A 27661-nucleotide genomic window follows, 5' to 3' on the forward strand; every position below is an offset into this window, starting at 1 on the left:
CATTCCACATGATATCAAGAAATGGTTCGAGGTTTGGGCCTTGACAATATTCCTGCAATAGTGCTGAAGATTTGTGCTTCACAACTTGCATGTCCCTAGCCAAGTTGTTACAATAAAGCTACAAAACTAGCATCTGCCAAGTCTTGGGGAAATTTGCTCCTGTATGTCCTATACTCAAAAGGCTAATTACTGCCCTATCAGTCATCACCAAAGTGATGGAAGATTTCATCAACAGTGCTTATACATTGTGCTTAGTAATTACACACTCAGTTTGAGTTCCTCCAGGGCTACTCATCTCCTGATCTCATTACAGCCCTGGTTCGGACACGAATAAAAGATCTGAATTTCAGAGGCGAAGTGAGAATTGACTCATGACATCAAGGCCATAATCCTAATCAAGTGTGACATCAAGGAACTCTAGTAAAATGGAGCTAACAGAATCAGGAAAATCTAATCACCAGTTAGAGTTACCTGACACAAACGAAGATGATTGTGGTTTTTGACGATCGGTTATCTTACCTCCAGGACATCTCTGTAGGCGTTCTTCAGGGTAATGACCTCGGTGCAACAGTCTACAGCTGTTTTATCAATGACATTCTCTCTATCATAAGGTCAGAAGTGGGGGTGTTAACTGATGACTGTAAGATGATCAGCACCATTTGCAACTCCTTAGAAACTGAAGCAATCCATACCCAAATGTAACAAGATCGGAACAATATCCAATGGCAAGTAACATTCGTGCCACACAAGTGCCAGGCAATGACCATCTCAAACAAGAGAATGCAATCATCACTCATTGGCATTCAATGACATTACCATCATTGAATCCCTCACAGTCAACATTCATGGTTTACCATTAACCAGGCACTCAACTTGGCTAAACACATAAATACCCTGGCCATAAGAGCAAATAAATAGTCCAAATCAATAGCCTAATCCTACTTTCTACCCATAACCTTTGATCCCATTTGTCACAGGTACCCTTAATTCCCACCTCAGGTGACTGACTGTGTGGAGTTTGCACGTTCTCCCCGTGTCTGCGTGGGTTTCCTCCGGGTGCTCCGGTTTCCTCCCACAGTCCAAAGATGTGCGGGTCAGGTGAATTGGCTGTGCTAAATTGCCCGTAGTGATAGGTAAGGGGTAAATGTAGGGGTATGGGTGGGTTGCGCTTCGGCGGGTCGGTGTGGACTTGTTGGGCCGAAGGGCCTGTTTCCACACTGTAAGTAATCTAATCTAATCAAATCTAGCCACCTCTTGAATACATTCGATGTTTTGGTATCAACTACTTCCAGTGATAATGACTTCTGGAGGCTCCCCACTCTTAGGGTGAAGAAATGTCTCCTCATCTCCATCCTAAATGGTCCACCTCGAATCCTCAGACTGTGACTCCTGGTTCTGGATCCTCCCTGCATCTACCTTATCTGGTTCCATTAGAATTTTATAACTCTGTATGAGAGTCCACCCTCACTTGTCTGAACTGCAGCAAAAACAATCCTAACCTAGTCAATCTCTCCTCATACATCAGTCCTGCCATCCTCAGAATCAGCCAGGTAAACCTTCGTTGCAGTCTCTCGAGAGGAAGAGCATTCTTCCTCAGAAAAGAAGACCAAAACAGCATGTAATATTCCAGGCGTGACCTCATCAAGGTCCTGTATAACTGCAACAGCACATCCCTGCTCCTGTACTCAAAACCTCTTGCAACAAAGGTCAACATACCATTTGCCTTCTTTACCACCTGCTGCACCTGTATGCTTACCTTCAGTGACTGGTGCACAAGGACACCCAGGTCCCACTGCACACTCCGCCCTCTCAATTGACAGCCATTTCAGCTAGTAAACTACTTTCTTGTTTTTGTTTCATAAGTGAATAACTTCATAATTATCCAAATTATACTGCATCTGTCATTGATTTGCCCACTCACCCAACCTGTCCAGATCATATTAAAGGATGTCTGCAGTCTCGTCACAGTTCACCCTCCCACCCAATTTGGTATCATCTGCAAACTTTGAGATGTTACATTTTGTTCCTTCATCCAAATCATTAATATATATTGTGAATAGCTGGGGTCCTAGCACCGATCCCTGTGGCACCCCACTAGTTACTGCCTGCCAATTTGAAAAGACCCATTAATTCCTACTCTTTGTTTTCTCTCTGTCAACCAGTTTTCTATTCATCTCAATACACTTTCCCCAATCCAATGTGCTTTAATCTTGCACAAGGAACTCTTAAGTGAGACTTTGTGAAACACTTTCTGAAAGTCCAAATATACCACTTTGACTGGCTCCCCCTTTTCAACTCTACTAGCTATGTCTTCATAGAATTCTAACAGATTTGTCAAGCGTGATTTCCCATTCATAAATCCATGCTGACTCTGTCTGATTCTGTGATTGTTTTCTAAGTGCTCCAGTATAAAGTCCTTGATAATGGATTCAAGAATATTCCCCACTATTGATGTTAGGCTTACTGATCTATAAATCCCGGTTTTCTCTCTACCTCCCTTTTTGTTTGTTGAAGTAATATTAGCTATCCTCCAATCTGCAGGGACTCTTCCAGAGACTATAGAATCCTGGAAGATGAACACCAATGCTTCCACTATTTCTAGAATCATTTCCTTAAGTACTCTGAGATGTAGGTTATCAGGCCCTGGGGATTTATCTGCCTTCAAGCCTCTCAATTCACCGTTTTTCTACTAATATCGATCCCCCTCAGTTCTTCCCTCTCACTAAATCTTGCATTCTCCAACTTTTTGGGTATCTGATTTGTGTCCTCTTTTGTGCAGACAGAACCAAAGTATGTATTCATCTGCTCAACCATTTCTTTGTCCCCTATTATACATTCCCTGCTTCTGTCTGTAGGTGACCTTCATTTGTCTTCATTTCCCCTTCTTAATCAATCCCTTGGACCTTCATTGCTGAATTCTAAACTGCTCCCAATCCTCAGACCTGTTATTTTTCTGTATGCTTCTTCCTTGGATTGAATGCTATCTCTAATTTCCTTGGCTATCCATGGATTGGCCCTCTTAGCTATTTTGCTTTTGTGTCGGACAGGCATAAATAGTTGTTGCAGTTCCCTCATGCGTTCCTTGAATATTTACCATTGTCTATCCACTGCCATCCCTTTAAGTAACTCTCATCGATCTATCAAGGCCAACTCATGCCTCATATCTTCATAGTTCCCTTTATTAAGATTCAGCACCCAAGTCTCCAAATCAAATATCTCACTCTCCAATATGATAAAAAATAAATGGAAAATATATACCTCATTTCCGTCACATCTTCTGGGTCTGTCTTGCTGTTAGGACAGTACATACCCAGATTGGGTACTGGGACACTAAGGTATGATTCTATGAATATGACTATGTCAGGTTGTTGCTCTCCCTATTTTGGCACCAGTGCTCAGATATTAGTATGGAGGACTTTGCAGGGTTAACAGGGTTGTGCTTGCTGTTGTAGTTTCTGGTGCTTAAGTTAACATCAGTGATCCATCTTGTGTAATTTCTTTTCTTCTTTCTAGAGGTTGATACAGCTGAATGGCTTGCAAGGGCTATTTCACAGGGAAGTTAAGGAAAAAAAACACACTGTTGTGGGTCTGGAGTCACATGTAGGCCAGACCAAGTTAGGACAGCAGTTTCATTCCCTAAAGGACATTAATGAACCTGACGCATTTTTGTGACAATCAACAGTGGTTTTGTGGTCATCATTAGGTTTTTGATTCCAGATTTTTGTTTTATTGAATTCAAATTTCCATATTTACCATTCAAACAAGGGGTTCCAGAACACTACCTGGGAATCTGGTTTACTAGTACTGCAACAATACTACTAGGGCATTGCAGTATTTCATGATGTTAATAGCAAAGTAAGCTTCAGGGTAGGTGATAGCTCAAGTCACTTAAGCTACAATTTCCTCTTTCATCCTGCAAACAGTGCACTTCCATGAGGAATTAAATAGCGCAAATCTCTGGAAAACTCTGGGCCATTTCAATGCCACTGAGTGAATAGGTAGACTTGAAAGAATACATTTATTCAAGTTGCAGTTCACTAAAACATGTAAATGTAGGAGAAAGAACTGTTATGTAAAGGCTGTCTGTATGATGATGACTGCTGTGAAATGAAGATGAATATGATCTTCCATGGAGAGGAAGTAGTGAGTAAATAGAATTTGTGCAAAACATCTATTTCCAATAACTTACCAAGATACATTTTATCATGATTTGAAGAAAAAGTATGATACTCTGAATGAAAATGTAATGAAAAGTTAGTATTACACAACTAGAGAGAAATGTGAAGTTAAGAACATGTTGTCAGGCTTCTGTTGATTCCAATTAATGGACATCAGTTGAAGCCCTACACAATTGTTACAATAGCTCATTTGTTGAGCTGGTTAGCTAATATTAACGGCTCAAGTTCTTATTGGAGATTGACTGTCATGTAAATAGGATTTGAACTGTTGCTATCTTATGAAGAGCCTGAAGTATATAAAAAAGATTTTTCAGCGAAGTTATTAAGTTTATGATACTTATATAAAACTGACTGAAGCATTTTGTTTCAAAAAGTAACTTGAAAGCAGCCTGAAAGAAACAAAAAAAACCTGCAGATGATGGGAATCAGAAATAAAAACAGAAATTGTTGGGAAAATTCAGCAGATCTGGCAGCATCTGTGGAGAGAGAAGGCAGAGTTAACATTTTGGGTCCAATGATCCATTTAGAAGAAAAGTCACTGCACCTGAAACATTAACTCTGCTTTGTGTCCACAGATGCTGCCCAGACCCGCAGAAATTTTTCTTGAAATTTCTGCTTTTGATTCCAAAGTGGTTACCCTTATGATTTGAAGTACTAGTTAGCTACTCAATGGGATTATCCAATGAGTACAACTTTAACCATATATGGTTACGTTCAATGGAACATTTCCTGTATCTCCTGAAGGGCCCAGGCATCATGTCCTTCCATTTGCACCATAGTTTCCATTTTAAAATGGAATGACCCAGTTAGCAGGAACTAGATGCGATTATTGAAAGGTGCACTTTGAATTGTCAGTAAATGAGATTCAGTTACAGTCATGATTGGTATTAATTTACCAAGGATGATATTTAAAGCAAAAAGATGGAAAAAACATGAGTGTGTATATGTACACTTGCGTTTTCACAACTTTATTCATAATCATGACTGGGTAGGATGACTCCTTTATGAATCAAAATTTGTACCTTCATACTCCAACAAATACACATATCATAAGTTAGTACAACCTGTTTAACAATGAATTAGAATCCCTACAGTGTGGAAACAGGCCCTTCGGCCCAACAAGCCCACACTTAACCTCTGAAGAGTAACCCACCCGAACCTATTCCCCTACCCTGTTAGTCTACATTTACTCAAATGCACCTAACCTACACATCCCTGAACACTATGCGCAATTTAGCTTGGCCAATTCACCTAAGCTGCACATCTTTAGATTGTGGGAGGAAACAGGAGCACCCCCACGCAGACTCGGGGAGAATGTGCAAACTCTACACAGACAGTCCCTGAGGCTGGAATCAAACCCAGGACCTTGGTGCTGTGAGGCAGCAGTGCTAACCACTGAGCCACCCTAATGAATCTTAATCATGTTACAGAGTCACAGAATCATACTGCATGGAAACAGACCCTTCGGTTCAACTCATCCATGCCGACAAAATTTCCTAAACGAAACAAGTCTCACTTGTCTGTGTTTGGCCCATATCCCTCTAATCTTTTCGCATTCATGTACCTATCTTTTAAGTGTTGTAACTGTGCCTGCATCCATCACTTTGTCTGGCAGTTCATTCCATGTGAAAAAGTTGCCCCTCAGGCCCTTTTAAATCTTTCTCTTTTCATCTTAAAATTATGCCCTCTAGTTTGGAACTCCAGACTTTTGCTATTGACCCTACCTATGCCCCTCATGATTTTGTAAACCTCTGTAAGGTCACCTTCAACCTCTTCTGTTTTGGTGAAAATGTTCAAGATTGTTCAGCCTCTCTTTAGAACTTTATTATATTTCTAAGTTAGGATGGTGTGTAACTTGGAGAGGAATTTGCAGCTGGTGGTGTTTTCACATGTCTCCTGTCTTTATCTTTTCATGTGATAAAATTTGAGAGTTTTGGAGGTGATCTCAAAAAAGCCTGGGTGATTTATTGTATAGCAACTTGTAGGTGGTACACCATGTTATGTTGACGGTGGAGGGGAGTGCTTGATTAAGGCAGCAAGTATTGTTCAGATTTTATTTACAGTAGCAGTACAAATGTAAGAAGAACAAGTAGGTACAAAAACAGTAGAATAACAACTTATACAAAATATGAAGTATTTCAAAGCAAAAAGAGACAGTTCCTTTCAGTAAATTTTTGATATCACTTTCCAGGAATAATTACAGAAAGAGATTATTCCCATCAATTCTATTCATGCTATTTTTGATGAAATGGAAGACTGAAGCCTACTCATTGTAGGTCTTAAATAAAAAGCCTTTGAAGATTTGAAATAAAAACATAGATACACACCAGGCCAGACAGCATTCATAAATTCGAAAGATGGGTTATAATGTTTCTTTCATCAACATTTATTTTGAATAGTGCACAGCTACCATTGTGTTTATCTTTTAAAAATCATTCTTTACAAAAACACTTAAGACCTAACAAGGCATTATATCCTTTCGGTGGAAAAATGTTTTTTTTTAAATGTGTTCCCTTGTTCAGAGTGAAGAAAGAAACATTTTGTTTTTTTTCTAACATGTCTTTCACAACCTGAGACCATCTCATAATGCATTACTGCCAATATTGCTGGTAAGAGTTGAAGGCAGGTACACGATCATGCCTTGAAGAATGAAAGCAGTTGTTTCCACTTACAGTAATCAAAAAATGTTCTTTTGTGGTGTGCCAGATAGACTTTACAGAAACAATTGCAGAAACAGAACAATTGTACATCACCTTTAATATTATGAAACATACCAAGATGCCTTGCAAGATACTATTCAGACAAAAGAGATATTAGGAATGGTGACTAAGACCTTCACTAATACAATATGTTTTAAGAAGGGTCCTAACTAGGATATGAGAAATAGAAGCAAAAGTTTAGGAAAGGAATTCCAGAGCTTACAGTGTTGATAGCAGAAGGCAATGAGTTCAATGCTGGAGCAAAGAGTATGGGAAAGGTTAAAGAGGCAGGGTTTTTGAAGGTTTGGAGCACTGAAGCAAGTTACAAATATAGGAAGGGGGAATGTCATTAACGAACTTGAAATATTGGGTGAAAATTTTATATTTGTGTTGTTTATCTACTGGGCACCATTATAGGTCAGAAAGCATGGTTTTTCTGTGCATTAGAATATAGGCAGTAGATGTTTGGATGAGTTAGAGTTTGAGCTTAAAAATGTGTTGCTGGAAAAGCGCAGCAGGTTAGGCAGCATCCAAGGAGCAGGAGAATCGACGTTTCGGGCATAAGCCCTTCTTCAGGAATGAGGAACGTGTGTCCAGCAGGCTAAGATAAAAGGTAGGGAGGAGGGACTTGGGAGAGGGGCGTTGGAGATGTAATAGGTGGAAGGAAGTCAAGGTGAGGGTGATAGGCCAGAGTGGGGTGGGGGCAGAGAGGTCAGGAAGAAGATTGCAGCAAAGGGTAGAACATGGAAGCACAGGATTCAGCCAAATGAGGCAGAGACTGAGGATACCTAGCATGAGAGCTTCAGAAGCAGCTAGGCTTAGGTATGGGGAATATTGCCAAGCAGCTGGCCCTGATACTCTGAGGTTCTAAATAGTCTGGTTTAGTCTGAAACAGAGGCTGGCAGAATGATGCAGCCATTAACCAGGAACTGGTATTAGTGGCACAGGTTGAAGGCAATACCTTCAGTTTTCCCAATATTTGTTGAGAGGGAACTGTGGTTTACTGAGGGGTGATGTAAATAAGTGGAATGACAATACAATGAAGGTAAGGGGAAATGTTGACAGCATAAAAGTGGATATTAACATTGTGGCTTCAGGTGATAATAATGGCAAGTAAATGTAAATAAGAAGGAGCCTGTATCCTAAGAGGCTGCAAGAGAGTGTTCGACTTAATCATGTAGCCTAATTTATACAGCCAACTTATTGAATGAAGTCCAAAGGCTGCTATGCCTAAAATAAAATATTTTTCTTTAATTTTACTTTCAGGTATGGCCATTTAAATCTAGTTGCAAAATCAGCATTAATTAAATTTCATGCCCTGACCTAGGTTGATATAAATGTTGCGAGGATGGATTTGAATTATGTTTTGAAATGGCGGCTTGAGATGATGAGCTAAACAACATTTAAAGTAACATCCATCCACTGGATAACTCATAAAGTTATACATGACAGCTAATTATTACAAGGAAATAATAACATGAGAAAAGGGTACTCAGCACCCTTTTCTCATGTTATTATTTCCTTGCAATAGTTAGCTGTCACGTATAACTTTATGACAAAGGAGAGCCTGTGGATGTGATCTTTTTAGATTTCCAGAAGGCCTTTGACAAGGTGCTGCACAGGAGGCTGCCAAATAAGGTAAAAGCCCATAGCGTTAGGGGCAAAGTACTGGCATGGATAGACGATTGGCTGACAGGTAAATGGCAGACAGTAGGGATAAAGGGCGACAGGCAGTGACTAGTGGAATTCCATAGGGACCAGTGTTCAGAACACAACTATTCACCTTATACATTAATGATCTGGATGAAGGAATTGAGGGTATTGTTTGCTGAGTTTAAAAATTATGCAAAATAGATGGGGGGATGGGTAGTGTTGAGGAGGCAGGATACTGCAGAAGGAGAGTGGGCAAATAAGTGGCAGATAGAATAAATGTGTGAATGTGTGAGAAATGTTGAACTTTTGTGGGAAGAATGTGTTTTCTAAATGCAGAATGGCTTTGGAAATCTGAAGTTCAGACTTCTCTTAAGGTTAATAATCTGGTTCAGATGGCAGTTAGGAAGGCAAATACAGTGTTAGAATTAATTTCAAGAGCTAGAATATAAAAGCAGGGATATACTGCTGCTACTGTAAAAGTGTCTAGTCAGACTGCATCTGTAATATTATGAGCAGTTTTAGGGCCCGTATCTAAGAAAGGATGTGCTGGTATTGGAGGAGGTTCAGAGGAGGTTCACAAGATTGATTCCAGGGATGAAGGGCTTATCACATGAGGAATGATCGAGGACTCTGGATCTGTACTTGATAGAGTTTAGAGGAGTGAGGGGGTATCTGTTTGAAACTAACAAAATACTGAGACTCATAGATAGAGTGGAAATGGAGAAAACATTTCCACTATAAAAGACTTCAGGATCTGAGGGCACAGCCTCAGATCGAAGGGAATGACCCTTCAGGGGTTACAGGGAGAAGGCATTGAGAGATATATCAACTGTGATTAAATGACAGAGCACACTCTGTGGGCCAAAATACTGAATTCAGTTTCTATACCTTATGGTCTTTGGTTTTATGACTGGTCAAGATATCACCATGGAGAATGCATGGGAGTTACTGTTGGTCTTCCTCCTTCTCCTCCATTCCCACTTCCTAGTCCTCCATCTCTTCACCTGTCCAGTACTGATGCCAGCCCCAGTCCCAACCTCTTCACCACACTTAATTCTGATTTCCACCCATTCCCCCACTCCAATATCACCTCCCCTCCCACCCCCTCCCACTCTGGTTGCCATTCCCCAAAAACTGTGCATACATAATTCAAAGCAGTGTATAGCACTGGTGTCAGCAAACACAACCATTGTTTCATACCAACAAGTTCAATGCTTCAATATGTTCCTTTTTCCTGCAGAGGACAGGTCCCTGCATTGGGGTGTCTGTAACTTATATGCAGGGAGTTGATTCATTAGTTGTTATTTATTTGTTTATTTTTCCTTTATTTACTTGAATTCACTTTATAGTTGAAACTAAAATGGACTTTAGCTTGTGCTACTCTCTTGCCTGTCAACAGTGATGGCAAAATTCTGTGCAGAAACACGTATGTCGTTAAGTTTTCTGGCACAGAAAGAGGCCTTTTGGCCCATCTTGTCTGCACTGGTCATCAAGTATCTATCTACTGGAATCACATTTCACCGCACTTGGCTCATAGCCTTGTATGCTTCGATTTTTCAACTATTATCTAAGTAGTTCTTAAATGTTGTGATGGTTCTCACCTCTAGCATCCTTTGCGGTTTTGAAGAGGAGTCAAAACCCGACTTGAAATGTTAACTCTGTTACCACAGGGGCTGCCAGACCTGCTGACATTTTCCATCATTCTCTGTATTTGCTTCAGAGTTACAGATACCTACTACCCTTTAAGTGAAAAACATTTTCATTAAATCTTCTCTACACCTCCAGTCCCTTACTTTAAATCTGTGGCCCTTGGTTATTGATCCCCCTACTAAGGGGAAAAGTTCCCATCCATCCACCCTCTCTGTACACCTTGTCAGTCCCCTCCTCATCCTTCTCAAAAGAAAACAATCCCAGCCTATTCAGTGTCTGTAAATAGCTAAATCAATCCAGCCTATGGAACATCTTGATGAACCACCTATCTGCACTCTGCAGTACAATCACATCATTCTTCTAGTGTGACAACCAGAACTGCATACAGTATGCTAGCTGTGACCTAATCAACATTACTTACAGCTCCATTATGACCTTGCCACTTTTATACTTTATGCCTCGTCAAATGACAACATATATCCCAAATGCCTTCTTGACCAATCTGTCTACCTGCCTTGTTGCTTTCAGTTTTCAGTAGCCAGAGTAATATGGATATCGGGTGCAGATTTCCCTCTCTGGAGGTGTCCAGAGAGAAGATGAGAAGAGGACATAATTGGGCAAGTTGACCCTAGAGAGATACTTGTTCTCCCATCTCACCACCTCACCAATGAAGTTCTGGATGATGAAGTCCATTAGGGACTTTCACAATCCCGCCATCATTAAGAGGTCAATTAATGACTGAGTAAGGGCTTGAATCCCACCTATCCACCCACCCCAGGTTACCTTCCTTCTTGGCAGTTGGGGAAAGTGGCTAGTTTGCTGCCTAACAGGATGGGAAGAGCACAATTCACTCCGGACTTGGGACAATTGAAGAGACAGATGGGGATCACCGGCACAGCCTCTGAAAGTCTTACCCTTTCCTTTGTCATCAACCTCCTTGACCTCCCCAATCCCCAGTCTTGCAACCTCCTTGCTCCATTAGACCCTAAGCTGAGCTCCATAATCTTTCCATCACCATGATCACCTACCGCCACATCTAGTCCATTGCTACTGTCTGCTTCATAAGCACTACTCCATGTTTCTGTTAATTCTAGAATTGACTATTCCATTGCCCTCTTGAGTGGGATTCCCATTTTGCATCCTTGAAAATTTTGTGCTGATCCAAACTGCGCTACCAGCATCTGACTTTCCATCAATTCCTGTTCATGGGTGGATCTAATTTGCTGCTGATACATTCAATATTTAAATGCTTGTTTTTGAGTTTAACTCTCTCTGTGGCCTCACTGATTCCCAGCTCTAAATGCTTGTCCAGCCCAATAGTTCTCTGCGATGTCTGTGCACTTTAAATTCTGGACTCTTTTGGGTCCTCAATTTTTCTCTATAGAATTACATAAACTGCTCTCATTCTGCAGTGGAGCCTGACAATGGAAAGGGCAGACTAAGGCAGACAGGATCCATGTTAAACAGACTTTCTGAAAATTGGAAATCGCCTATGAATGAGTGGAAACATCTTCTCAGAAGAACTCATAGATCTTATCATAGAATCCTGACAGTGTGGAATTGTGTGGAAACAGGCAATTTTGTCCAACAAGCCCACACCAACTCCGAAAAGTATCCCAGCCATACCCATTCCCCTATCCTATTATTCTACATTTATCCCCTGATTGATGCACCTAGCCTACACATTGCTGAACACTATGTGCAATTCAGTATGGTCAGTCCAGCTAACCTGCACATCTTTGGACACTGGGTGGAAAATAGAGCACCTGAAGGAAACCCACGCAGACACGGGGAGAATGTGCAAACTCCCCACACACACGGTCACCTAAGGATCCAATCAAATCTGGGTCCCTGGCACTGTGAGGCAGCACTGCTGACCACTGAGCCAAAGTCCTGTGACCACAAGCCTTTAATTTAGGTGGGGAATAGCTATGCTCATTAAAGGATTCCCAACATGACAGTTTCACAGAATAATTATTCCCATTGTGCTTTTGTTTCATCGACTGGGTGTTTGTCAGACAGTTTAGTACACTGTCCACATTGGCTATGTATCTACTTCAGAGACAGACTGGATGTCTTCACAGGGGCATCTCTGACATGCCTCCCAGCACATGTTCTGGTCAAACCAGGATCATGTTAGATTTATGAGGCCCCCTCCAGAAAGCATTTAGAGATTTAACCACCCCCACTACCTGTGCCCGATGTAATCCCTCCTTGCTGGTTAAAATTAAAATTTCAAGCTTGATCACTTTTCATCACGACTTTCAACTGGGATCACAGAGCTCCTTGGCTGCAATGAGGTGGGTTTGGAGCTGGGACTGCGAGCAAACCTACAAACTGGTGTGCCAGGTCAGCGTTCTTGACAGATTCCCACCTTTGAATGAATCATAGAATGCGTACAGTGTGGAAGCAAGCCATTAGATCCACCAAGTCCACACTGACCCTCCGAATAGCATCCCAACCAGACCCACTCCCCTTACCCTATCCCCGTAACTCTACAGTTTCAGGCTAATCCATCTCTCCTGAACATCCCATGACACTATGGACAATGGTTAATCCAGCCAACCTGCACATCCTTGGACTGTAGGAGGAAACCAGAGCACCAGGGGGAAACCCTTACAGACAGGGGGAGAATGTGCAATTAGCAACAGTGGCACGGTGGTTAGCGCTGCAGCCTCATAGCACCATGGACTCAAGTTCAATTCCACCACTGGGCGACTGTATGAGTTTGCAGATTCTCTCCATGGGTTTCCTTTGGGTGCTTCAGTTTTCTCCCACAGTCCAAAGATGTGTAGGTTAGATGTATTAGGCATGCTAAATTACCCATAGAGTCTATGGATATGTAGGCTAGGTGGATTAACCATGGGAAATGCAGGATTATAGGGAGGTGGGTTTGGATGGTGGTTGTGGACTCAATGGGATGACTGGCCTCCTTCCATACTATAGGGCCTCACTGAGTGATTGACCACATCTCAGGCACAATATGGCTAATTCAAGGACCAGGTGGAGGCTGATGCTGACAGGATCTCTCTGGCATATCTATCTCTTGATAGATGCCAACTGATCTGTTGGGTAGTTCCAGCATTTTACATTTTTACATTTATTTCAGAATCTCCATTACTTTGGATTTGCAATTGGTGGAAAGTTTGTCTTTGTCTGTTATACTGCAAAGCATAAACTGGTGATGTAACCCTCATGGTCACGGAGAGTTAAGAATTGCCTCGTAACGATAACTTAAAATATTAAAGCTATATATTTTAGAATAAGATCGGTAGACAAAGATTTTAAGAAAGTTAAATTCAGTATTCATTCAGATGCAACAGAGCTACCAGTTATTAAAAGTTTTTGATCTAAAATTTTAATGCATTAACTTGAAACCTGCAGTATTTCATCTACCTACAATGTTAATCAAAATTCTTAATTTGTTTTGATTCAGAAGTAGCCTGGTCAAGAGAAGAATTGAAATAATGTCTGCTGGTGTCGAAAAAGCTTGCCATCGATGTATTTCAAAAATTGCCAGCAATGGTAAGCAACAAGGTTTACTTTATATTGTTAATTTTATCATTATGTTCATTGTACAAACTGAAGAAAGCCTCTCACAGATGATGATTGTACTTTACATTTCTAAAAGTTATCAAACCCACAGCCTAAATTCAGGACTACCCAGCATTTAGATAGGCCATTGTCACTGTGTTGTTCCGATTGCCAGTGCTGAATGAAGATGATCATGATTAAAAGCAGGACCACAGTACTTAGAACCAATTACACTGTATGAAGACCTGTTAGGATCATTTATAACTCCTATTAGACTTGAATGCAGATGATCAAACATATTCAGCTGAAATTTGCTTTGTGAAAGGCAGTGTTAACTTCATCTGTATATATGGGAATTGGGATTAATTTTGAGTTCATGCTGGCAGTGGGCACAACTCTGCATTGACAGCAAAACTTTAAACCATTGCTATCTGCACAATATGCATTCAGTTGATGTATATCGTGCTATGAGCCCATGGAAAGCTGTTTAGGAGAAGGAAGATCCGTACAGCTGTTTACATTAATGTTTCTGTAAGGGGCAATTTTAGTACTACCCTTCCAGAAGAAACTGGAAGTATTAGTATTGGAAAACTGATGTACTCACCAATGCCTTACAATATCTCTCCTGCCTTCTATTTTAACCTGTTCTTTTGATTAGGTGTCAAGGATACCTGTCTACAGCTGGTGTGGTCTTTCTTTAAATATGCAGATCAGAGTCCAATAACAAAAGCAAGAGATTAGAGTATTTGGACTTTATTACATATTTATGAGATCTGGGCACAGCTTGCATTGCCAGCATTTACTGCCCATTCCTATTAGCCCAGAAGGCAATTAAGAGTCAAGAAAGTTGCTGTGGGTTTGGAGTCACATGTAAGCCAGGACAGGTAAGAATAGGAGATTTCCTTTCATAAAGGACATTGGTGAACCAGATGGGTTTTTATCACAACCAACAGTGGCTATATGGTTGCCATCGGACTAGCTTGTTATTCCATATTATTATTGAATTCAAATTCCACCACCTGCCATTGTGCCACCAGAACGTTGGGACGTTATTCTGGGGCTCTGGATTATTGATGTAATAATGTTACCATTCTTCCATTGTTTCCCCAACCCATTTCCAAAGGAAAGAAATCCAATGAGAAGATGAAGATATGTTTTGAGCATGGCTGATGAAGGAACTGAGATGAGGGGGGAGCTGGAAGCAAGTGGTTTCATGATAGAGAGCATGTCAAGATTAAAATTCAGTTCAGACTTGAAAGGGTAGCCAAGATTAAACCTTGACTAAGTGGCCAGGAATGGATAAAGCCAAAGAGATGAGAGCAGTGTTTTTGGAATAGAGCTGAAGCTGATGGCTTTGGTCTTCCTAATGTTGAGCTATTGAGCATTGTAACCAATCCAGAACTTGATGTCTGATAGCATGGACACAGCCAAGTTTGCAAGAGAAGACATGAGCAGGTAGAGCATAAAGCCATCTGTGTAAATGTACAGATTGCCCCTCTGTCTGCAGATGATGTTGCAGAGGAATGACTTGTGAATAAGGATGAGGATGAGTAATAAGGTAAATCTTTGTGGGGGGCATCAAGATAGAAAAGAAACCATTGCCAGAGATGCACTGATTGCATTCAGATAAATGGAAGTGGATGTATGTCAGGGCTGACTAAGTAAGAGGAGTACTGAAGACTGTAGAAAGGTTCACCAGGAAAAGATCCTGTATCACCTTTTGGGAAACTGATGAATGGTTAGACTGCAAAACACTGAAAAGAAATGTGCATGAATTAGATATTTATTCCTGGAAACATGAGATTTCAAATCTAGAAATCTCTTCATTCTGGGTCTTTGTTTAAGCTTAAAGACGTTGTTATCCAGACTAATACTATGAGTGATTTTCTTGGCAGACTCCCAGTTTATTGAGAACAAGCATATCATAGAATCACAGAATTCTTCATTGCAGGAGGCCATTCAGCCCATTGAGTCTGCAATGACTCCAAAAGCATTTTAACTTAGAACCAATCTCCTTCCTTTTCCCTCTCCCAGTCAAGAGTCATTCCTGCACTTTGTTTCTATTTAAATAACGATCCACTGTCCTATTGAATGCTTCAACTGAACCTGCCTCCAGCACACTTTTGGGCCACGCATTCCATATCCTAACTATCTGTATGGTGAAAAAGTGTTTTTCTCAACTTGCATTTGTTTCTTTTGCAAAATGCTTTAAAACTGTGCCATCTGATTCTTTTATAAATGGGACAGTTTCTCATGATCTTCACTGCAAGAACATGTTTAAACTCTTGAGAATGTAAATTTGCTGGATTCAGAACAAACACTAGGAAGTTCAGTACTGCAGCATTCATTGCATCATCCCCCTGGTCTGTGACTCTGTACGAGATCCAAATATTGCTAATGGCATTTGAGAAATCCAGCTGGTTGACAGGATCCTAATAACAGAGAATCCCCCTTTCTATTAGCTTATGGCCATTTGATGTTATCTATACTGACAAACATATTAAGTGAAATTATAGAGATAAAGAGCTACAGTTAAATGTACAGAAAGAGATAAATTACTTATTCTGAAAACTTGTATACTGATTTGACTCAAGGGGTAGAGAAGTTAATGACCTTGGCACCATTTAGAATACAGAATCCCTACAGTGCAAATAGAGTCCTTTCGGCCCATCAAGTCTACACCGACCCTCCAACCCTATCCCTGTAACTCCATATTTTCCCTGTTCAATCCACCAAGCCTACACGTTTCTGGACACCATGGAGTAATTTAGAATGACCAATCCACCCAATTTGCACATCTCTGGACTATGGGAGGAAACAGGAGCACCGAGCAGAAATTCTTACGGAAATGGGGAGAACTTACAAAACTTCATGCAGACAGTCACATAAGGCTGAAATCACACCCAGGTCCCTGGTGCTGTGCGGCAGCAGTGCTAACCACTGTGTCAACCATTTGGAAGTCGAATACTGGATTATACTTACCAACTAATGCATAAGGATATCAGCATACAAAAATCCATGTAGTTATGATCCTTAAAGTGATCAACTTTTTAAAAAAATGGTGATGAATTCATCAGTGAAGAATAGCAATAAATAAAGTGCAAGAGTTTACTGTAATAAACAAGCTCAAATTAATGCAGATTAAACATTCTTAACTGTAACTAATACACCAAACTAAAGCCAAGTCCGTATCAACTAAACAACCAGCACAACTGAAATACTTTATGACATGGTTTTAATTTTGCTGTGCTTTCAGCAGCAAGGTAACCTTGAACCTCCATGTTCCTTCCACTTGTCCACAGGGTTTCTTCTGCTGCCCGCAATAGTTGGATCTTCCATTGTCTTTAGAAAGTCATTTTAATCAATCTTCTGAGTTTCTCCAAATAAAATTCTCACAGCAAGTCCATTTTGGTGACTCCTTGTCCCTCAAATTTCCCCCCACTTTGCATCTTCTCAAGCAAAGAACTGGTTCACACCAGCAAACTGTTTGATTGCTAATGTGAAACAATCTTCATGTGTGCTTTTTACAACAGCAGCTGTTTCTGACTCCCTTTCCATGCCCCTGTGTCTGTGTTTATGTGCCCCTCTTTTATATCAAACTGTGAAAGAAGTCATTAATTTTCAATAGGCTTTGATTTGGATCACCACTGGCCTGACTCCGTGCAGTATTACCAAGGTAACTATTCTCCCCTCAAGGACATTCTATTTTACTCAAAACGTAACTGTCTTATAAAGTCTCTTATTTATAACAAAACTACTCTGGTTGCCTTTAACAAATGTGGATCATTGCTTCCAGCATGTATGAGAAAAGATAAACAGTTCAAAATGGCATTTTAAAATAACAGTGTTTTCGATCCTGGTATACATAGCAATTTGATGACTTAGAGAAATTTTCACTGGAGCACAATTTGCTTTTTCCAGTAGTTAATCACACATGGAAGACTTCTGGTCACCATTCAATTTTCAAATATTTTAGTTCTAGATTGGGGTGACAGATGCTTGGAAAATGCAGGCATTCCTTGAGAACAGAATTTTTGGAATTTCCTGGCTTACTGAATTGGTGTTTGTGGTGTGGTGTTACAGATTGTTACAGATTTGGTTTTTTTCTAATTTTGATTGAAGAATGTTCAAAAATGAACTAAAATCAATCGATTTGATTGCGTTATTTAAAATTTTTAGTCTTGTGTGGGAACACAGCAGTGTATGACAAAACCTGGAAGAACTGTACATATAATTAAGTTTTCTACCTTTGTCTCTTCTGATCAGAGACTATTACCTCCTCTGCTCTGGTTAATAAAACATTTCACACTCACAACCCGTGAATCAGGTTTTGCCCAAATGACATATTATAATTTTTGAATAGCGTTTATTAAAGTCATAAGCAATGCCAAACTGCTGTATTTCTTCAGTAAGCATGTTCGTTTGTAGAAGGTGATACAGAGTTTATTGCCCTTCCTATCTTGCTAATTTTATTTCCCAAATGACGAAAACAATGCAAAATGACATCTTTATATATTTATTTCCACAGCTTGTTTAATCTTTGGACTACTTGCCTTCCTTGCACTGCCTCTGTCAATGGCTTTTGTGGGTGAGAAATTTAATTTTCATTAAATATTATATTAGAATGAATATTGATTTCCTGCTCTTCAGATGCTGCCTGACCTGCTGTGCTTTTCTAGCACCACTCTAATCTTGATATATATAACATTTGTCCATGGTTTATTTTAGGTGTGTTTTGCTTTTAAACTGTTTTAGTCCCAGCTGGACAAGTCAGATTCCAGACTGAAATCTGGCTCGATAAGTCACATGTTTTTTATATTTAACAAGGTGCATATTTAACAAGGGTCGAGAGTGCATGGTGCAGGAAAAGCACAGCTGGTCAGGCAGCATCCGAGGAGCAGGAGAATCGACATTTCGGGCATAAGCCCTTCATCAAGAATGAGCTCCGTTTCTGATGAAGAGCTTATGCCCGAAACATCAATTTTCCTACTGCTTGGGTACTGTCTTTCCATCACCACACTCTTGACTCTGATCTCCAGCATCTGCAATCCTCATTTTCTCCCTGTAAATTTAACAAGGTGATCGTTCACTGAAACACAAGCATGCAATGCTGAAGATTTAGTTTTTAACAATAAGACAGACTTCTGTTATGCAAAAGTAAAGAGGAAGTAGAATAAATCAAGCTACTTACAACTTGAAAGATTTAAAAGCACCCAATAAAAATACAATCTCATCTATCTCAATATGAACGTTTAGCAGGACTCAAACACTCAAACACTGTTTCTTTATCCCATCTATTGATGTAACTTAATTCCTGGTTTTGAGAGTTTTGTAGCCTCTTCCTTGATTAACCACACAGCAGAGTGTAGAAGTTTTCAACTTTAAATAACCTTTTAACTACTTCTGGTCTGAAACTTTCAAACTAGAACCCTTACACTGAACTAACCTATATCCTAACTTGTCTGAATTAATTTATTTCCCTCGGAAAAAGGGTTTTATATATTCACCTCCAACCAGGACTTCTTTGAACTGAAAAACAAAATGTTTCCAAGCTGTTGATTCTTCCCCAAGCAAAAAAAAATCTGATCCTTCTAAACAAAAAGCAAGTTGACACTCTTTACCTTGTATCTATCTGTTAAACTCTCCTGTGCAAACAAATTCCTATTATCACAGCAGGGATTCCCTCTCCCATACTGGTTTCAAAAGATATCATGGTTCTAGAAATTCTGATAAGTTAACATTAAACTCCTTTATAAACACAGACCAAAAACCCACATGCCTCTAGTTCGAGACCCAAACATTAAAATAAGTGATATTAAAATACTTGCATATGTCACACACCTAATATTACAAAGTAAGCAAAATACTTTAAAGTAATTGATATATTAATATCATACTATCTAATTGATGTAAAATGCTAACAACTCAAAACTGCTCTTAGTTTGTGTTAGTTTATCCTCTGATAAATCCATCAGTTTGTTAAATTTGTTATTTCTTGATTTAAATGATTGGGATGTCTCTCCAGATACATATCTTTGTTGTAGAACTAACTCTCACAGGCTGAGCTGAATGACTCACCAGTGACATACAAAATGCATGGCATTTATTTGTAGAGCAATATTTTTGTTGGTACTATAGAATTAGTGTGGTTTTCTGAGGTGCTAGTAGGAAGCACTTCTTTAGAAAGGTCTATAGCCTTTAGAAAGAGAAATATGATCTCAATTAAACGTACAGTGTTTTTTAAAATTTGTGGTTATTAAGACCATAAGACCATAAGAAATAGGAGTGAAATAAGGCCATATGACCCATCGAGTTCACTCCGCCATTCAATCATGGCTGATGGGCATTTCAATGCCACTCACCCGCATTCTCCCCTTATCCCTTAATTCCTTGCGAGATTAAGAATTTATCGATCTCTGCCTTGAAGATATTTAACGTCCCAGCCTCCACTGTGCTCTGTGGTAATGATTGCTGAGGACATCAATTTAGTTCTATAGCAATTGGAGCTTTAACCTTTAAATTTTAAGAACTCAACACACTGAATCTTAGTGAAAAACTAAAAAATGGTATTTATGAATTATCAAAGGCTAGATTTGCTGCATCAATTTTGAATGTTGCAAAGGTGACCTAGGAAGTGAGGGGAAGACCAGGTCCCTAAACCACAAATATACTGGTGGATTTTCTATATGTTCCACTTGGATGGACACATTCATTCCTGCTGCATGTAATAATGTTGAGTGGCTGTAATTTTTCTGCTCAGCCACATTTCTCTTACTGAGTACCTTATAGACAGCAACAGTCGACCACCCCTGAGAGGAAGAGGCATTAAGACCTAGACAATGGTACCTAAAAGACATTGAAATCTAGGGAGATATTTAACATCGGTTTGAATAATTTTTAATGGTTTTTAAATTTTATCAAATCTTTAAAAGATTTTTCTTAAAGTTTGTAAACTTTATGCAAGTTTTTTTTCAATTTGCAAAGTTATCTTGATGTATTTTTACCTTAATTTTTAAATTTTAAAGATCTAGACAGGACCCAAAAACCAAGGGCTTTTCTTAGGATCTTCAATTTCCCAGCTTTGAGAAGAGTATAGAGGAAGATTAGAAAATTCAATAGGGATATGAAGTTGAACAATGTCAAATTATGTAAACTCTACGACACAGAAAGATGCCATTCATTCCAGTTGCTATATGCTGGTGTTATATGCTGCTCTATTTACCTCCTATATTCTAATTGTTTCTTCGCACCCTATCCCAGTATTGTTTGATACCCTAGAAGCATTGCATGTAGCCATAGGTTTCAGATGGTCCCCTCTGCCTTTATAAAGTAATACCTCCTATTTGCTATGATTGACATATTAGTAAAAATCTTATATTGATTTGTACCTGAAATAATGCACAGAGGTCAGTATCCCATCACCAAGTCACCCTTAATATACTTGTGTACAGTATGCTGACTGTAGCCAGCGCCTCAGGGTCAGTCCTATGAACTGAGGAGATGCTAGATCCTCTTTATTTTGTCTTTTTTCTTTTTTTAAACAAACACATACAAACAATAAAGAAACCCAAACAAAAAAGAAACAAATATCTTCCCTCAACAAAAGGTGGAAAGAAAAGGCAAAGAAACTCTTCTTCTCCTCAGAGCCAGCAGAAGCGCACTGACTATAGCACCAGCTGGCATAGAGTCAGCCCCCTAAACTGAGGAGACTCTAAATCCCCTGTTTTTAATTTCCTTACCCCCATCTACCGCCTAACTGCAGTAGTGCTTATATTTTCCCCAGCACCCATGTTGTGTGTGTGCAGGTGTGAGACACAGTGAAAGACAACTGGTGTACAAATCTTTATTCAATTTCCACCACCAGGAAGAAAGGAAACACCCGAGTGGCCAGTGACAAGCAGTGTCCTTCTCAGAGGGCAATGCTGTGTGATCAAGCAATGAAGGGGAGGGATTAAATCAAAATAGAGTTGGAGGGAGATATAATGCACTTCACTTTCTGCGGTGACCACCACTCCCTGAAAATCTCGAGGGTGTTGGTAGACACCGCGTGCTATCCACAGTTCAAATTGGTCAGCCAGAGCTTTCCTGATTGGCCCAGGTTAACAATCCAATCAAGGATTTCATTGTCAACAAGATTCGCCTGGTTCTAATAACTATCGTACAATTCGCATACCCATTGATCATTTTTTAAAACTGCAATTCCCGGTGACTGACTGAAAGGATAACACAGGATTTCATATTTTACAAAGCAACTGTAACAAATTAAGATCAGTATTGACAAAAACTCAGTTTGTAGGTAACTGCACTGAAGTACAGACAAGTATACCCTTCCTTAGCATCCTTACACAATCCCCACACTGCAATTAGATGTAACACCACACAGTCTGCAGAATTGCAACCTTCACAGGAACAAGTGCAATGTTACTCCCAACTTATGGCAGATATGTTTCTCCCCATTTGACACAGTGTAATGTCAAATATCATTCTTTAGTCTTCTGAGAGACCCCAAACTGACTTTCAGCAGCAAGACCTGCTCCAATGACAACTCCCCCTGGTCTTGCCTAAGCAAATCTTACAGTATCCTTAAAGCTCCATTGGTTATTACTGGTAGCTAATTAAAACCATTCTTTTTCCCTGCTATTTGGAACGGTTCCTGTTATTGTCTCCAGAACTCTCTCCCTTTCTGTCCAGGGTCACTGAGTCAATGGGTGTGATATCAGTTTGGGGGGCATGTAAAATATCCTGGAAGGAAAAATCAAGAAAAATATGCATGTTGCGTACTGGCGCGACTTGTCTTGTTTATTTCACAGCATGGGGCTCTTGTACGAACAGTGTACATATCTGCTAGTATGGCTGTGTTTTTCTGTTTTTCTTTCCTCTAAGAGAGTAGGGCTGCAACCCCCTAGCTCCGCTCCCACCCTAATCCCAACCCCATAGTATGGAGAGTGTGTAGGAAATGTAACTGGCAGCACTCCGCCCCCACCTCATCAAATTTAAATAAATACTGAAGGATCAGTTGAGCTCTTGTTAAAAGCTAAACTGGCCAAAATAACTAAAAGCTAATCTGACTCCAGTATTAACCTGCCTGTGCCAATTAATCAGATGATAGGCAGGTAGGAGTGAGCAGCCTGATTTTGTTTTTAATGGAGTGTTTAAAATGACCAGGATAGAACAGGGTGTAGAATCATTAGAAGGTGCCCATTGCCTTTAGGGTTGTCCCTTAGAGAATATAACTGCCTGTTTTCCTCCTACCTTTTTCCACATCAACATCTACCCCATTGCCCCTGTCCTTTAGTCAACGCTGTCTTCCCAATGCCCTCTAACTTACTTCACTCTGGGATCAATGGCTGTCCTCTTTGTGGTGCTGCCTGTGGTATCAGCAGTGCTAACTGCTGATCATGGCACTGCTAGGAGTATTGGACCTGCCCATCAATCAGATCACTGGTAGCGCCAGCAGGTGAAACACCCTTCCAAGTGGGTAGCACAGTGGCTAGCACTGCTGCCTCACATTGCCTGGGACCAGGGTTCGATTCCACCCATGGGTGACTGTCTGTGTGGAGTTTGCACATTCTCCCAGTGTCTGCATGGGTTTCCTTCGGGTGCTCCAGTTTCTTCGCGCAGTCCAAAGGTGTGAGGTTAGGTGGATTGCCTGTGATAAATTGGTAATACAGAGATGGGGTGGGTCTGGATTGGATGCTCTTTGGGGGGGTGGGTAAGTGTGGGCTCGATGGGCTGAATAGCCTGCCTCCATACTGTAGGAATTCTACGAATGAGGGGCCTGCTGCACTTTATTACAGCAGAGCAAAATTGTTCTTTGACCTAGCTTTTTAAATCTGTTTTCTAGCAGGACACCCAACACCCACCTACTTGTAATTTTCAGCTGGGTAAATCTGCACTGGCAAGGACAGCTACCTTCTGCTGTCACTCCTGGTTTCAAATCTAGGCTCACGGGTTTTAACAGGACCTGATCTGAGCCCCCTGTCCCTGAAGTGACCACTCACATCATCTTGTCCACAGGCAGTCTAGTAAGAGATGACTTGCTCTATTTTATCCTAGAGCTAACATAGACAGTTTAAAACATAACCAAAATCATTCTCATAACATTATGCCCCTGAATTACAGACTGACCCACACGGAACCAATTTTCTATTGTCAATATTTGAAACTACTTCAAAATGTTAGTGACCTCTATCAAGTCTATTCACACAAGTTTTCCAGGAATCTTTCTGGATAACTGCACTTTCTCAATTCTTGGAGCACTCTTAATTTTTTCCACACCCATTCTAATTTCTGCTTTTAGTAGTTTCCCTCTCACTGATTTTAGAGTGAGTTGAGCTCATGGTTGTTCATTTTGTTTCTTAATTAAGAATTTATATTTTTGCTACTTAAGACCATGACACCATAACAAATACAAACAGGTTTAGGCTGTTTGACCCCTTGAGACTGCTCTACCCTTCAAAGGGATCATGCCTGATCCGACATTCCCCATGTCCACACCTTTCCTGCTCTTTCTCTGTAACCCTTGATTCCCTTATTGATCAGGGATCTATCAATCTATCTCAGCCTTAAGTGTTCACAGGTCTCTGCCCCACCGCTGTCTATGGCAAGGAATTCCAAAGAGTCATATCCCTCTGAAAGAAGAAATTCCACTTCATCGCAGTCTTAAATACTCCTTTATTAAAGATTGCCGCCTGGTCCTAGACTCTTCCATGGGGGAAGCATCCTCTCAGCATTTCCCCGTCAAGCTCCTTAAGAATCCTATATGTTTCAGTGAGGTCTTCCAAACTCCAATAAGTAGAGTCCTAACCTGTTTAGCCTTTGCTCATAAGGCAATCCCACCAGACCAGGGATCATCCTAGTGAACCTTCTTTGAATTGCCTCCAATGAAATGATATCTTATCTGAAATACAGGGACCTAAACTGCTCACAGTTCTCCAGATATGGTCTCATCAGTGTCATGTTCCGTTGCAGCAAGACTTCCCTATCGTATACTCTGACCTCCTTGAAATGAGGGCCAGCATTCCATTAACCTTGCTGATTACACAAAGATCACAGTTTACAACTTCAACATATTGCACATGTTGAGTCAAAATGTCACTGTTGACTGCAGGCTATGACATTTCAATACTGTTATGAATATTTTTCAATCAGTCAGAATAAATTCAAGATTTTGTGAAATAAGAGCATTCAATTTTATATACACATATTTCTATGTTCTTTACTTGTGATTTGCAACTGTCGGCTTGTGTACAAACTTGTGTTTATTTAACCTATCCCAATTGCTTGTTTTAGGGATGAAGTTCCTGGATAGTTGCCCTATTCAGCCATCGATTCCTTTGTACTTGCTAGTTGGAGGAATAATCGGCAGTCTGAAGGTAGAGTATAAAGTTCAGTGCATTTCTACATTTGCCAGACTTTCGCAAAGAAGGTGTGACACTAGCTGGTCTGCAGTTCCTCAAATGAAATAACTTTGTGTGGATTTGGAATGGGATAATGATTTGCATACTGTTCTTCCATATTCAGACAGAAGCAGAGTCTGAAAACTTTGGTAGTGTTGTAACAAGCAGTGCGAGTGACAGTGTGAATATTTGTTAGCTTGACCTTATTAAAATACCTCTGATTTTTAAGTGACTTGACAATCTAGATGATGAGTAGCAAAGTTTTCCAAGCCCATCCAGAGCTTTCAGGAGAGCAAGGGAATGCAATTGAGTGGATAGCAAAATTTCAGTGAATTAAAGTTTTGGTATTAACTTCAAATGGGTTAATACAACTTCAGCATATTGCTGAGTCAAAATGTCACTGCTGACTGCAGGCTATGCCATTTCAATATAGTTATGAATAATTATTCAGAATAAATTCAAGATTTTGTAAAAGAGCATTTAATTTTATATACACACGTCCACTGTTGTTACATGTAATGACCAGCAAAATTCACCCCACCACTGCCCTGTTTGAGTATTCTTGTGCTGTTTGTTCATGGTCTTCTACAGAAGGGGAGAAGTATTAAGGGACATGAATATGCATATACAACCACCATGCCTGCATTGTCAGCTACAAATAGAAACTCCAGAACTGTGAATGTGTGCATTACTTGTTGGATGACTGTGATGGGGCAAGTGAGGATCAAAGGGTTCTGACTCAAAGAGTTGATGCAAATCAATAAAGCATGACATGATGTATATACCTGAGATAACTGTGAGGTATTCACCTCAGAACCATCTTTTGTAATTGTCTCCTTGTCCCTGTGCAAGGCTTTTGTGAAAAGCTATCAAATGTGTACATTCCCCCAGTTGTGGAGAAAGGCCAGTGAGCTGATTAGTGTTGTTGCTCCTTTTATGTTTTAAATGTGAATCCTAGTGAATGTGTGAGAGACAGTAACACTGTGGTGCAAGTGGTGCTACGTTATTGACTGCAATGAAGTAACAGGTGCATTGGTTTCACATGAGGCACCTGATGGAGATGCCTGACACCCAATCCTGAATGTGGCAGTTTTGTGCACTGGCAACCTTACAGTGCTAAATCACGGTCATGGGGGCATGAAGCTCTGAGCAGGTGGTGGTATTTACCTTGGCACAGTGCAGTGGATCACTCATCCTTTTGCAGCTCTGTGATCAGATTTTCTTGAAGTGCCCAGGGGTGCTGACCTCCACAGCGACCTCTGGCCAGGCTGCTCCAGCAGTTGTGATGGCCTCTTGATGTCATTCCCAAGGAGAAACTGTTCCCTTCTCTCCTGGACAGTCTTCAGGAGAACATCTGAACAGTTTTTAGCTGGGTCTCTGACATCTCCACAGGTGACGAGCAGAGGAGTTGTGAGATGCTCTATGCTGCAGAGAGGGAACCGCTGTCTGAGTGCCTTTTAAAAGTGCCATGTGGAAATTGGAGCCTGTACAGTCATGGTGGGGGTCAAAACTCACCCCAACCCCTTGCCCAGAATATTTTACATTACCCATGCACAAAGATACAATGAGCTGTAGCAAATATAATTGCACCACAAAATTCACCCCAGCTCCAAGCAGACTTACCTCCTGCTTTTAGGCTCAGCTCCATTGTTAGTCTCAAAGAAAACACGATTCCATCTGCCTGGATGGAAGGTACGGAACTTGGGTTCACAGTTTTACAATAAACAGTTGGTGATTTAAGGCTGAGCTGAGGAGGACTTCCTTCACCTAAAAGTTTGTGAACTTTTAAAATTTCTATCTCAGAGAGCTATGGATGTTCAGTGATTGAAAAATTCATAACAAAGATTGACATGTTTGTATACTAAAGGAATGAAAAAATAAGGGGATAATCTGTTAGCATAGAGTTAATATTAAAGACCATTATCTTAGTGAATGAATGAAGTATGCTTTAAGGCCTATTCCTGCTCATATTCTTCATGTTCTCTTAAGACCATAAGACATAGGAGCAGAAATTAAGCCATTCAACCCATCAAGTCTGCTCTACCATTCAATCATGGCTGATAAGTTCCTGAATCCCATTCTCCTGCTTTCTCCCCATAATCCTTGATCCCCTTGATACTCAAGAACGTGTCTATAAGACATAATACATTTGTAATAATATTGTTTTGCTTTATTAATTACACAGGTTACCCTCTTACTCTATGATTCTGCAAAAATGAGGCAACTTCTTTCCAAATCTGTTGTGATTGGCGATGACGATGATGATGAATATCCATGGCGACAAAATCTTCACCGTTATTACATCCATGTTACCCTCAGTCTGTTCCTGTTTGTGTGGTTTATATTGGGAAACTACTGGGTGTTCTCTACATATCTGCCCAATTTTATTCCACCTTTTCACCAGCCTCAGGATTACTGTGATAAAACTGTGTACATCTTCTCAGTGGTTGTTCTGGTCATAAGTCACACGGTTCTAGGCCTTTTGGTTCTGTGCAGTTGCTGCTTAATCTCTTTCTCAAAGCAAGGTGATGATTCAGAAGAGGAATGA

The 27661-nt window shown here is 40.3% G+C and overlaps 1 protein-coding gene across 1 annotated transcript; it reads left to right on the top strand.

Moving 5' to 3' along the window:
• The first annotated feature begins 486 nt into the window (after positions 1–486).
• LOC132816961 (transmembrane protein 272-like) lies at positions 487–27661 on the top strand. The gene is made up of 4 exons (XM_060826987.1): positions 487–550; positions 18243–18302; positions 25007–25089; positions 27299–27661. The coding sequence occupies exons 1-4, from the start codon at positions 487–489 to the stop codon at positions 27659–27661; spliced, it is 570 nt and encodes a 189-aa protein (XP_060682970.1).

This window comes from Hemiscyllium ocellatum, chromosome 6, assembly GCF_020745735.1.
Source record: "Hemiscyllium ocellatum isolate sHemOce1 chromosome 6, sHemOce1.pat.X.cur, whole genome shotgun sequence".
Taxonomy (NCBI): domain Eukaryota; kingdom Metazoa; phylum Chordata; class Chondrichthyes; order Orectolobiformes; family Hemiscylliidae; genus Hemiscyllium; species Hemiscyllium ocellatum.

Excerpts from the sequence above, each read along its gene's own strand:
- LOC132816961 (XM_060826987.1), top strand. The coding sequence starts at position 487 with ATGATTGTGGTTTTTGACGATCGGTTATCTTACCTCCAGGACATCTCT. Across the intron at positions 18,303-25,006 it reads TCTGTCAATGGCTTTTGTGG|GGATGAAGTTCCTGGATAGT; the intron begins GTGAGAAATTTA and ends TGCTTGTTTTAG. Across the intron at positions 25,090-27,298 it reads GAATAATCGGCAGTCTGAAG|GTTACCCTCTTACTCTATGA; the intron begins GTAGAGTATAAA and ends TTAATTACACAG.